Source organism: Quercus suber, unplaced genomic scaffold, assembly GCF_002906115.3.
Source record: "Quercus suber isolate HL8 unplaced genomic scaffold, Cork oak 2.0 scaffold_440, whole genome shotgun sequence".
Taxonomy (NCBI): Eukaryota; Viridiplantae; Streptophyta; class Magnoliopsida; order Fagales; family Fagaceae; genus Quercus; species Quercus suber.
Window position 1 is genome coordinate 466,803 of NW_027069891.1, and position 13,086 is coordinate 479,888.

Consider the following 13,086-nt stretch of genomic DNA (forward strand, 5'->3'; position numbering starts at 1 on the left):
CCCAAAATAAAGATTTAAATATTAATAGCTACTTAAACACAATTACCATTAATAAGGGAAATAATAATAACAAAAGTGTTCATTAGACATTTTGCTTGTGTTCTTCCCCTAGATAACTCTCATGGTACTCTTCATATGCAAGTGCGTCACCTATTTAAGCACACTCCAAATACACAAAATTGATCGACGCTAAACAATGTGAAGAAAAAACACTTACGGGGGACAATGTGAAGATAAAACACTAATGGGGTATTTGGTTTGCATGATGTTTGGTTCGCATGATGTTAGATTGCAGTATAATCTATATTTTTTTGAGCTTACAGTGTGCCAATTTTTCTTCAACAACGAAACAAGGAAGTTGACACTCATTTGCACGTTCTGGAAGATCTGCTTTCTTCCATTCTGCAATTCCCAACAGCAACACTCATACAAAGAACCTTCTTAAGTTTAAACTACACCATTGCTTTTGTTTCATTAAAATTCGACTCCAGGAATTCCTGCCGACTCACCAGTGTCGGAAACTTACCTATATTCAAACCCTTCAAAATAATCTAGTAGTCAAACTAAATGCCACTGTTTGGGAAGCGCGTTTCCCAGAGGAAGCGTTTTTTTTTTTTTTTTAGTGGGTCACATGCACTGTTCACAGGATTTACAAATATCTTCAGTAACTTTTTCTTCAAAACTGGGTCGCACAGCACTTTTCACACATTTAAAAATTACTTTGCTACAGTGTTTTCAATTTTCAGCAATAAGCGGTATCTAAACAGACCATAAATCACAGCGAATGTATAATGATAATCAAACAAACAAGTCTAAGTTGGAGACCAAAGGGTGGGAAAAGACTCTGCAAGTATCTGAGCATTCCAAATTTTCAGAATATAAACCGGTGCTCCAGTAAAGGAAATGCAGAGCATCAAATTAAGAGTGTCTTCAAAAGATTTCTGAAATAACCAAAGAAAAAGTGAAGATGGTGAAGTCACAAACTAAACAAAATTTTTTATAGCCCCTGCCTTAGGCCTATAAATAACAGTTCTTGAATACTTCAGAGTTTGATTCTAGTAGAATTTCGAAACTTTTGAGTCTATCCCTTGAGACTAATGAAGGTCTCTATTTATAGGAGTCTTGAGAAGGTTTAAAGACAGTTAATTTTGATTAACGACATGTGTTATAACTTAAATGATGGGACTTTGTAAGTCTTGTTCTTCAAGGGATACAAGACATCACTTGATTTGCTCAGACATCAACACATGACAATATGTAATTAGACTGCTTGTGCCACTTTAAATTAAGACCTTGACATGCGTTGATATGTGATTGACTCTTGAATATTCTTTGTATTAATTTTCATTTAGTGACACTTATTTCCGTTAGTTTCTAAATGACAATAGTGAGATATACTTAGCATGTCGCACTTTGTAGTTGGCTGTACTATATATACACTTAATAGTATGACGTGACAACTCATACATAATGGCGTGAAGGCTAGTGTCTCCACGCTATAGCACACCTATCACTAACATTATCTTTTGCAGGAATAACTCTCCCAAAATGGATTTGCTCCAAAAAAAGGAAAAAAGAAAAAAGATGGGCCCATACTTTGAAAGATGGATAAAACTATAACTACAACATTTTTACAACAATTTCTGCTTGAAAATTTGGTGTGATTGGAGAGGTACTAGCCGTTGCCTTTTTGTTTTGGATTATGGTATATTAGCAGATACGTCTTGAAATTATTATTTTTTCCTTACTAGTTCTGTTTGGCTTGAACCATTTTTTTTAGTTGGTATGCCACTTGGCACTTTGTTATGTTAGAAAATTTGGGCTTAATAAATCCAAACAATGAATAAAAGTTTGATAAACCAAAACTTAGAGGCATGAATCTCCTTCCTTACACAATTAATATTTGTCCCCATTAAAATGATTTTAAAGGGTTCTAGCTAATTTGTTCCTAGGATACAACTAAACTAAAAATTCTTCAAGTAACATTTTTCAAAGAATTCTTGTGAATTTCTATGTAATAGTGAAGAGAGTCTTTCTTAACATAAATATGGATCACTATTTATAGATAAGGAGGTGTGGCCCTTCAATAGGCACCTTTGAAGAGACACCTTAATTAGATGTTCTTCATTACATATTAAAAATTCTAATCTTGATTATTGTTTTCTTCAATACAGGCCTGACAATTGACTCCTCTTGTACACAATTAGCAACATCTATCTCTTATTCTTCATTCGGTATTATACATACCTTGTTTCAAATTTTTTATTTTCTTAACCTTTGTATTTACTATATGGGTTTGCTTTGATCGTCTATCATTGTTTGCAAAAGCTTGAATTCCATAATCAAACTTGCTGCAAGGTGAGGCCAACTCCTTCTTCTTCCTCGTGTTTTTTATTTATTAATTTTTCAATAGTCGCCACCTCTTTGGCTATAGAAGAAGACCCTCTTCTGCCCGAGTAACTCCACCTCTGCCCAAAAAACGTTGTAGAATACAATCTTTTGTAGACCCTCTTCCCGTTTTTTGTAGTGAATACAATCTTTGCTTCCATCTTAGTTAACTGGACAGACATGAAACCTGTTCATCATAGAATAAGTTTAGACCTTCTTTGTTCAGTCCTTTAATGTCACTTTCCATACCTTGGACCCAGCTCCACTAAACAAATTTTTGTTGTTGTTATGCAACCTATATTTTGTTTTGTTTTTTTGTTTTTGTTTTTGCTACTAGCAACTAGTCTCTGCCTGTTGTTGATTACCCCTTGTTCCTTCTGATTTTAACGGCATATTTCACAACTTCGAACAAACATTGATTATTTTCTCGAATTTATGTTCTCGTTCTCAAATTTTCCCATACAGGGTCTTTTTTTGTTTGTTTGTTTTTATTTTTTCCTCTACTCGCAGCTCCTCCAATATGTGTTAGAACTTAGAACCATGGATAATTTATTTTTTTCTCCAATGCAGGAGTGATATTGCATGCGATTTTCATCTTGTAAGACAAGAATGTTGCGACAAGATTTCCATCACTATAGTTGCCAATGGTTAGCTCAGAAACTCCCTGCCAGACGAATGTTCATATAGTGATGTTCGAATGTTTTTACAGAGACATTCCCCTTCACATAGATGTTCTGACAGTGACGTTTACCATAGAAGAAAATTCTTGGTTTATTTTCAAATGATGTGGTTGAAAAAGGATTATCCTTGCTTACCCTAAAGCCCCTTATTGGTTTGGTTTTGAAAAGGGAAGGGCCTGAACTTAAGAATCCTATGTGCGACACATCTCAGAGATTTTAATTTCTCCTTCTAGGGAATGGTCTTTGCGCACCACACATTTATAAGAATACACCTGAGTTAAGTTCTATGACGAGTCGTCACATTATTTCTGGTAAAACATGTTAGGGTAAAGTTTTCAAAATCAATGGCGAGTTTGGCTACGTACATACCCTACTACTGGGAATGGCTTGGGTATGTACTTTCTTGAAGTGAGAAAATTATTCACAAGGCTTATATCTTTGAGGCAATCGTTGCATCTTTATACATATGATTGTAATGTCGAGGTCATTCGTGCATCTATGAGCCTGAGGTATGGTGTCCATGCACCAGCACTCAAAATACTCCTCCAGGCAAGATGTTTATCTTTTTTTGGGACTCGTATCAATTTCACAGGTTCTTTATCTTGGCTTTTAAATTTTATGTTTATTTTTATTAATGATGAAGTCTCTAAAGAGATGAGAGTACTAATTTGTTGCTTTCCATATCATAGCAAGAAAGAATGGAAGCTGAGTGTTTTTGTGGATGATTGGATTGCCTTAGCCGCCTTCCTATCTTGTTGGATCTGCACGTTTGTGTTTCCGAGTGAATATCTTCACTCAAAAACACAAACGTGTAGAGCCAGCAAGACAAAAAGGTGGCTTAGGATGACATGCTTTCTTTTGCCTTTGAGTAGTTGGCTTTGTGTATTCTGAGTTCCCTTTGAACTAGAAGGCAATCCAATCATCCACCAGAACATGCGGCTTTCCTTCTTTTTGATGGAAAGCAGTAAATAAGTACTCAGCTCTTTGGGATGACTCTACTTCTCTCATTGTGTCTAGTCAATTTTTCATATAAAAGGAATGGCTCACTTCATCATAAGAAAAGGCTAATGACAAGAGTCACTAAATAGATATAAGTTCCAAAGAGATACACATCTCTCCTAGAGGAGTATATAGAGGGTTGGTGCTTGGACACCATGCCTCACAAAATGCACGAATGACATCAACATTAATTATGATCATATGTGTATATGAGCCATGTGAATAATTATCTCACATCGAGAAAGGACATCCTCAAGCCATTCCCTGTATTAGGGTATGTAGCCAAACTCACTATTGATCTTGAAAACTGCACTCTAACGTGCACCAGAAATAATGTGATGACCAAGAGTCGTCATATATAGTATCGTACAATGGAGATCGAGTATTTGCCTCTTGCAAAAATGCCGAGGGAAAGTCTAGCTGCATCATATCTGAAGTGCCTTGCTTAACCGACAACGTTACCATTGAATGCTATTGATGATTGTGATATTGAAAGTGGAATATTTGCCTCTACAAATAATGTCCATCGAAGATGAAGTTGTGCTATGTCTACTGTGCCTTGCCTTCTATACTTAACCATGTTCTAACTCCCAAAATCATAATTTTGAGTTCTCTCTTTTTTTTTTTTTGTTTTTTTTTTTCATCCTCACGATCATTGATGTAATGCATGCAAATGAGAGAACCAAAAATTAAGTAATAAACATAAATCTATTTACCCTTCCAATGATAAATCAACGGCATGAGAATCTTGGGCAGTATGATTTTGACAAAATGAAATTCACCAAATGCAGGACTCTCTAAGCTATTCCAGTACAACTGTCCAAACAAAAAAAAAAAAAAAAGCTATTCCTGTACAATATTAATTTTTCTTACATTTTAGTAGCTATGTGCCGATAACTTGGGCCATACGTCCAGCGAATGGAGAGAGAGAGAGAGAGAGAGAGAGTTATCTATGCATTAGATTCTTTTCCAAGTTAAATTCTTTTGGTTTAGTTTGAAAGTTACTTTGTTGTACTTTTGAAACCTATATTAATAGTGTGATCACTTTGATTTTTATGAATAATGGCGAGATGTGTTATCTATGCATTAGATTTTTTTCCAAGTTAAATTCTTTTGGGTTAGTTTGAAAGTTAGTTTGTTGTACTTTTGAAACTTATATTAATAGTGTGATCACTTTGATTTTTATGAATAATGGTGAGACCCTGAATGAGTTGCATCACAATTTATAGAATTGAGTTCAAGTTACATTTGATGTAATTTTAAGGAATATTACACCACTCAATATTTTTTAATTGAATGTAAATTTTAACAAATCTACCGTTAGATTATATCATCTTCATATATTCTCTATGCTTGCAAAATTTCAAGGTGATTAAAGATTAATAGTCATGTCATCAATTAATTGTTTAAATTCAAATTTTTATAGTCTAAAATAAAGCATAAAAGATGAGTTTATTGATCGAATGGTAAATAGCATCCAATTGATATGAAAATTGGCATGAATGTTAAGAATATATAGAATATGTAATTCAACGGTGAGATTTTCAAAATATGAATTCTATAACAAATTATTGGGCGGTGTAACATTACTTAGAGTTATACTGGGTATAACTTGAATTGAAGATATATATATATATATATATATTCTTGGAAATTGGAACCATCACAAAGCTTAAAAGAAAATAGTTTCACACACAATAAGTAGCCCCAAAAATGTTTCAAAATCAAGGAAGTCAATTTTGTACCATATCAACCGATACAACCTATATTCTTCGTTTTAGTACCTAAGTTGGTACAAAAATAATTCTATTTTGTCCCCGTTCATATTGGGTTGTTTCGGATTGAGAAAAAAAATTGGGTTTCAAATCTAATAATCACTCTCTCCTCTCCTAGTAACTTAATGACTCAATGTCGCGTACGTAACTACTGTTATTAGCATGTTGTTGTTGTCCTTAGATCCCTTTAACTTTTCTTAAACTTAAATAATTTTCTAAAATTCTTAACTAGGAGAACTAAGTTTTCCTTAGCAGCATCATCATCAATGGATGAGTAAGAGTCTTATTACTTAACAATTTTCAGGGTTATGGACTTGTTTTTCCTATTGAGGGAAAGGGTTAATTCATAAGTGTTAGGGTTATATTTTATTGTAATTGGCTGATCATTTGATAAAATGCATTTTACTTATAATTGGGTAGATCTAAGATGAGTTTAGTACTTCAAGAAACATGTTTTTCAAGTCAAGTATTAAAGAAATGAAGATTGATCTAAGAAACAAGTGAAGAAAAGCTGTTCACTAAGTCTCAACAGATAATTCGACAGAAGCCTACTATCGAGATTTAATGTGAAGCTCGATAGATAGCTCAACTACAACTCGATTTATCGAGAACTATGATTTTAGAATTTTCAGATTTGAAATTCGGTCCAGTCTTGTGCAATTGTTTAGGGTTTCTTTTCTTACAACCCTAGACATATATACGGCTTATTTTAAGAGCTGTCACACACGGATACAGAGACCAAGGTACTTATTTTCTTTGTGAGAAGTTACTATGTTTGTACGTCATAGGGTTTTGTAACTAAGTGCTTCTTGATCTTTATTGTTGATGAAGTAAAGAACTTTGTAACCAACAATATCTGTTCAAGTTGCTGGAGTTAGTTACGTGCTGGGATTTGTGCAAAATGTTAGTCACAAATTGGAGGTTTGTGCATCAAAGGAAAGAAGACAACTATAAGATCAAGTTTAATTGGATATTGGGGGCGAAGATTCAACTATAGGTTGGTATTTCGGGATAGGCCAGGGTAGTTGGTAAGATTCTTTATGCTTGTAATCGCATGATTGTTGATTAGTGAATTCTTGGGAGCGGTGACCTTAAAATTACTCGGTGGGGTTTTTGTCTTGCGAGATTTTCCTCATTTGTCAACAAGTCACCGTGTCTAATTTATTTTCCGCTGCACTTAGTATTTTTGGTGATTTGTTGGTGCTTTCACCATTTGCATGAAATTGAACCTAATTAATTAACTTGGGTAGTTGAATAAATTAACTAGGGTCAAGTTATCTTAACCCAACAATAAGTTTGTAAAGACCCTACAAGTTCATCCACTTTAAGAGATTCTAAGTCTTTGCTCTCTTTTATGATAGTGAACTTTGGACAGAATCTTATATAGGAAAAGATCTTAAAACTTTCCTACCCATCTCAGTCTCGTTGATCTTCTCACCTAGATTGAATGTTGAATTCACTATATCATTCAATTTCGCATAAAACTCGTTAAAGCTTTTGTCTTCTTCCATCTTAAAGGCTTCAAACTTGGTGATTAACATAAGGAGTTTAGAGTTTTTAACCACTTTAGTACCTTCATGAGAAGTTTCTAGAATATATTATTTTAGTAGAAATCCTTTAAAACTCATCTAGGTAGATTGCATTGTAACTTACATTCAAAGCCTTATTATTAAAGTTAGATTTAGCTATTTGTTCTTTGTTCCACTGCTTAATGGGTGTTTCTGGTTTGGTGCACCCTTATTCAATGGCTAACCAAACTCAGTAATCGATGGATATTAGGAATGCATGCATGTGAACCTTCCAATCTGAATGATTATTGTTATCAAAGTATGGCGGGACAGTCAACAATTGTGCTTTGAAGTGAACTTTGGACAGAATCTTATATAGGAAAAGATCTTAAAACTTTCCTACCCATCTCAGTCTCGTTGATCTTCTCACCTAGATTGAATGTTGAATTCACTATATCATTCAATTTCGCATAAAACTCGTTAAAGCTTTTGTCTTCTTCCATCTTAAAGGCTTCAAACTTGGTGATTAACATAAGGAGTTTAGAGTTTTTAACCACTTTAGTACCTTCATGAGAAGTTTCTAGAATATATTATTTTAGTAGAAATCCTTTAAAACTCATCTAGGTAGATTGCATTGTAACTTACATTCAAAGCCTTATTATTAAAGTTAGATTTAGCTATTTGTTCTTTGTTCCACTGCTTAATGGGTGTTTCTGGTTTGGTGCACCCTTATTCAATGGCTAACCAAACTCAGTAATCGATGGATATTAGGAATGCATGCATGTGAACCTTCCAATCTGAATGATTATTGTTATCAAAGTATGGCGGGACAGTCAACAATTGTGCTTTGAATATGACATATTTGGGTCAAGGATCACATAGAGGAAATAAATCCAAATAACGCGAACGAAAGCTCTAATACCAGTTGAAAATTACGGTTTTTAGACCCCCTAAACATGATTTACTAACAATTTTATTAATTTTACAATTAGTAGTCCAAATAGTTAATTTTCCAATTACAATTATGATATGGATAAGGCTGTAATAAAAAAAAATCACAAGAACAACCACACACTTGAGAATTGAGATAAGGGATTGTCCAACGAAGTTAAAACTTAATTGGAAAAAACACTCATGGGCCTAGCCCAGCTCACCAAATCCACCAGAAAAGAAGTTGCTATAGAAGCAAACTTACAAGACCTCCAGTACATGTAATCAGACACTAGATCTGATCTCCTTGCTCCTATTGCAACTGCTAATCCAACCTGTGTCTTCACAATAATCCAACGCTACAAGTCTATCACCAATCACAAAACCAATTTCTTGGTTACTTTAAGGCCATTTGAAGACTTTCGTCTTCTTTGCGGTTTCACAAGGTAGTCTAATACACTTAGGGCATGTTTGGTAGACAATAATAGGCGTTGTAATGTAATAGTTATTCCTATGGTTTAGTTATTCTTTAGTTTGGTTATGTTTTTGTTACAAGGAATAATAATTCTTTATAAATAGCTATTCTTCAAAATGAGGAATAACTATTCCTCTTTAAAATATGGTATTAGTTATTCCTTCGTAAGTACAATATTTCAAAACTTAATATATTTCTAAATAAATAAACTTTCCATATATATCTAACAATTGTAAAAATAAAAAAAATCATAAAAAATAACACATATCTCTTTTAAATTTAAAAATAACAATTTTTAAAGAGATATAATTGTATAAGTAAGATATTTCTTAAAATAAATGTTAAGTTTCATTCTAATGTTATAACTCACAGCCAAACTAATGAATATGTTTAGTTATTACATTACAATACACTTTATTACTAGTAATAAAGATTACAATTTCAGTCGTAATTTCTATTCAGTGTACTAAATGTACCCTTAGGGTCTGCTTGAAAACAATTTATTTAGTTGAAACTAAAAACTTTTTGCTAAAAGTATATATAAAAAAAAAAGTTAACAACTAGCTAAATAATACAATGGAACCCAATTTAGTGTAATGAGATCCATAAATAGTACCAAAAAGAAACTAAAAACTCAAATAAGCTGAGTTTTTCATCACATCCCAAACAAACACTTAGTAGGTGATCTTAGAATTTGTGTGAAAATCCCCTCTCAAGAATAATTCAATTAGAGAGGGTTGGGAGACAAAGAAAATGTTCAATAGATTTTTATGTGTATTTTGGTAGTTGTCTTCTTTCCTTTTAGACCAAGGTTGACATAGGATTTTTATATGTATAGGGTTCATTCGGGCTAGAACTAGTCACAAAATTGACCCTGAAGAGAATCTACTGAGACAAGGTTTTGGTTGACCGAAATTCTATTGAGACTCTGTCGAGAGTTTCTATTTGGATCTTGCATGACTAATACTTTAGTTTCACATGATCGAGCTTAATCTTCGCAATACCAAGCTTGTCTTTCTTGCATAGTGAACAATATCTTCAACTTTAGCCTTTACTACTTTGTACATTATAATATGAAAGCCTAACAATGATATATAAATTTATCATGAATTTAGCTAACATCTAACTCCTAACACATTTAGTACACCACAAGAAACTAAATTTTTTTTAGGCCTAAAACATGTTTTACTCCTTCAAGAACTCTCACAAGTCACAACCCTATCAAACATCTTAATCTTCACAATTTAAAGTTTATGCGGATCAACCATTCTTTCTTTGGACATATATGGTAGGATCATGTAGAATGCAAAATTCATGATTCTAAATAAAGATTTTACTTGATGGGATTGAAAGTAGGTTTGCATCAACTTCATCGTATTTTGATTTTCCTTATACAATCCCGACTGGTTTTAAGAGCTTATTTTCATTATTCCTTTCCTTCAGGTAATGTTTGGTTCTTTGCACTAACTTTTGCAGTCCCCTATGATGTGGCAGTAGTGATATTCGATGTCTTTCAAACAAAATATTGGCTTCCATTCGACTTGCTCACTGATACACCAAAAGTGCACCTGGTGCATTTTATTTAAACCACGTTAGCATTTAGGTTCACAAATTGTAGTGGCAATAAGGATTAGAATGTCATTCATAGTCAAACTTTTGACTCTCTGTGAAATTAAGAGAGAATATAGTAAAAAGAGCCATAGATGGGAAGTTCATAAAAGCATGAGGAGTGATATTAGTTGCACTGTGACTACTTCTAAACTTTAGTAGTGAAAAATACCTCTGAGGGCATGCAATCACGTGAAGGAAATTAGGATTATGTGCAAATTATGCTGACTTCTTTTGAAATAGTTTCTTTTGCGTGTAACACGTTTTACCGTAGATTTTATATGCCAAAACTTACCATATAATGACCCATCTTAGTTTATATAATACAATCATTCATCCACATACAGACACATTCTTAGGTTTTTTCAGTAACAGTAGCTTCTGCTATTCATTCTATTAAGATTTTGCCTTTTTGTTTATTTACCTACACATTCTCATGATGGCCTCAATTAGCCTTGAGGAGCTCCACCTTTTTCACAAAATTGATAGAGAGATATTCTCTCGACTAGTTATGAAATTAGCCCGAGATCCAACGGAATCCTTGCTTGTCATGGCTGCATGGTTGTGGCTTGAAGAAAAGGGTTATCCCAACATTGTTGTAAAAATGGTGGAGATGCCTGATGCTACTGTAAATGCATTGGCAAACGAAGCTGTTTTATGTCTCAAGTGTCTAGATCCCAGCACTCCTTCTGCGGCACTAAGTGGTGGCATTCCCATCACTGCAAGGCTCATGGAAAGGGACATATCTCTACAACTGTTCAGGCAAAATAGATTCACTGCAACTACTGGGATCAAGAATTTTCTTAACACTATTTGTTGCCAAATTTTTACAGATATTTTGCAACAAGTTATGGCTGGCACTTCACAATCAACTTCGAACCAACCTTTTGATCTCCCTGGTTCTCCACACCCAATATTTGGTCCCATCACTATAGTACCAACAACTACACAGTGTGATTTTCCTACAGGAGAATTATGGGGTTGGCAAGCAACTGATTGTGCTTCGGAGGATGATAGGACAATCTTTTTGACATTTTCTCGGGGTTTTCCAGTGTTGGAAGAGGAAGTGAAGGAGCTTTTTACAAAAAAACATGGAGATTGTGTGGAGAGTGTGCAAATGGGGAATGCACCTTCCAATAATTCACAGCCCTTGTATGCTAAGATGGTTTTGCGTTCTGTTGAGAATGTTGATCGAATTTTGAGTGGACTCCACATTGCAAAATTTCGGATCAATGGGAAACACATATGGGCTAGAAAGTATGAACGTCGAGAATAGATTATCTAAGAGAGCCAAATTCAAAAAAGAAAAAAAAAATTGCATTTTCCTCTTCTTCTATATGGATATGTAATAACTCCTTAGTCCTAGGATGGGGTTTGGTGTTTCAAGTAGTTTTGTTATTGTCTTGCCCAGTGGTTGTTATTGTGGCTATTTTTATTTATTTGCTAATAGACTCTTTATGTTATTTTGCCCAAAAAAAAAAAAAAAAACCCAAAGAAAGAATTAAATTTTTATAATTCTTGTTCACTTGGAAATTTTCATACATTAATACTTTTTTTTTTTTTCCTCATGAGATATATTTTGTTAATTCAAATTAGAAGATCCAAACATCCCTATGGTCTGACAATAACCTGAAATGACAGCTTGTAATCAAAGGTCTAGGGTTGACTTCTCTAATTGATATACATATATCGGATGAACTAAAAAGAAAAAGAAAAAATAAAGAGAATTTTTTATACAACCCTTAAAATATGATTCCTATGGGTATCATTATAGTTTATTTCAACAGTTTTAATCTTAGTACATATTTTGTTTATTTATATTCATGAAGAAATGGTGTAGAATAAATCACTTGAAAACACAATGTAATAATAAAAGTCGATGTCATATCCTCATATAGATGTATTCCAATTGGTTAATATCTCTTCGTATTTTACAAGATATTTAAGATTTAAACTTCCTTCTTCATTGTAATTAAAGAATTATATTTATATATATATATATATATTACAAAAATTTGAAATTACATCATTTTTCATGACTAACTTCTTAAATAAATTTTTAGTTATTGTAATAAATTAGCAATATAAATAAAGATAAATTAAATTGTTGATAATCATCTCAAAATTTTCCCAAACATTGCTTTGTCACTCTCTACAAACGCTTATTTATCCTCTAAAAATTCTTTCTATTATCTTTCAAATAAACTGCACACAACTAATTTATTTTCTATTTTAGATAAGTATTTGTTAATTCAAACTTTTTGTTATGTTCACTCATTACATGTGCTCCATGTCTATTCAAACTTAATAATAAATAGTGTCATGTTAATTTGTTGTAGTTTACAAAAGTGTGTAAGAAAACAAAATTTGCATCTTTCTATATTTGGTGTAGTAATGAAAAATCCTTTAAACAGAATAAAATATTCATAGTCAACAAGAACAAAACCTAAAGGAATATTTTAAATAAAACGAATCTTTCAAAAAAATAAAGATAATTAATTTTGATGATTATATCCTCATTTTTTACCTACTTTCTTTTGCGCTCTCAACACACTCTTATTTTTTCTCTACAATTCTCTTTTGCATCTTGCTAATAAGCTACACACATTTCTTTTCTTCCTTATTTCCAATGAAATCAATAATAACAAATTTATTTTCTATTTTGGATAAATATTTGCTTTATTTCTAATTTTATATTATGCTCACGCGTCACATGTGCACCT

General features: G+C 32.9%; 1 protein-coding gene across 1 annotated transcript; it reads left to right on the plus strand.

Moving 5' to 3' along the window:
* Window positions 1–10,802: 10,802 nt before the first annotated feature.
* Window positions 10,803–11,639, plus strand: LOC112016556 (uncharacterized). Its single transcript, XM_024049110.2, has one exon. It carries the CDS (start codon window positions 10,803–10,805, stop codon window positions 11,637–11,639), a length of 837 nt encoding a protein of 278 aa, XP_023904878.2.
* Window positions 11,640–13,086: the final 1,447 nt, after the last annotated feature.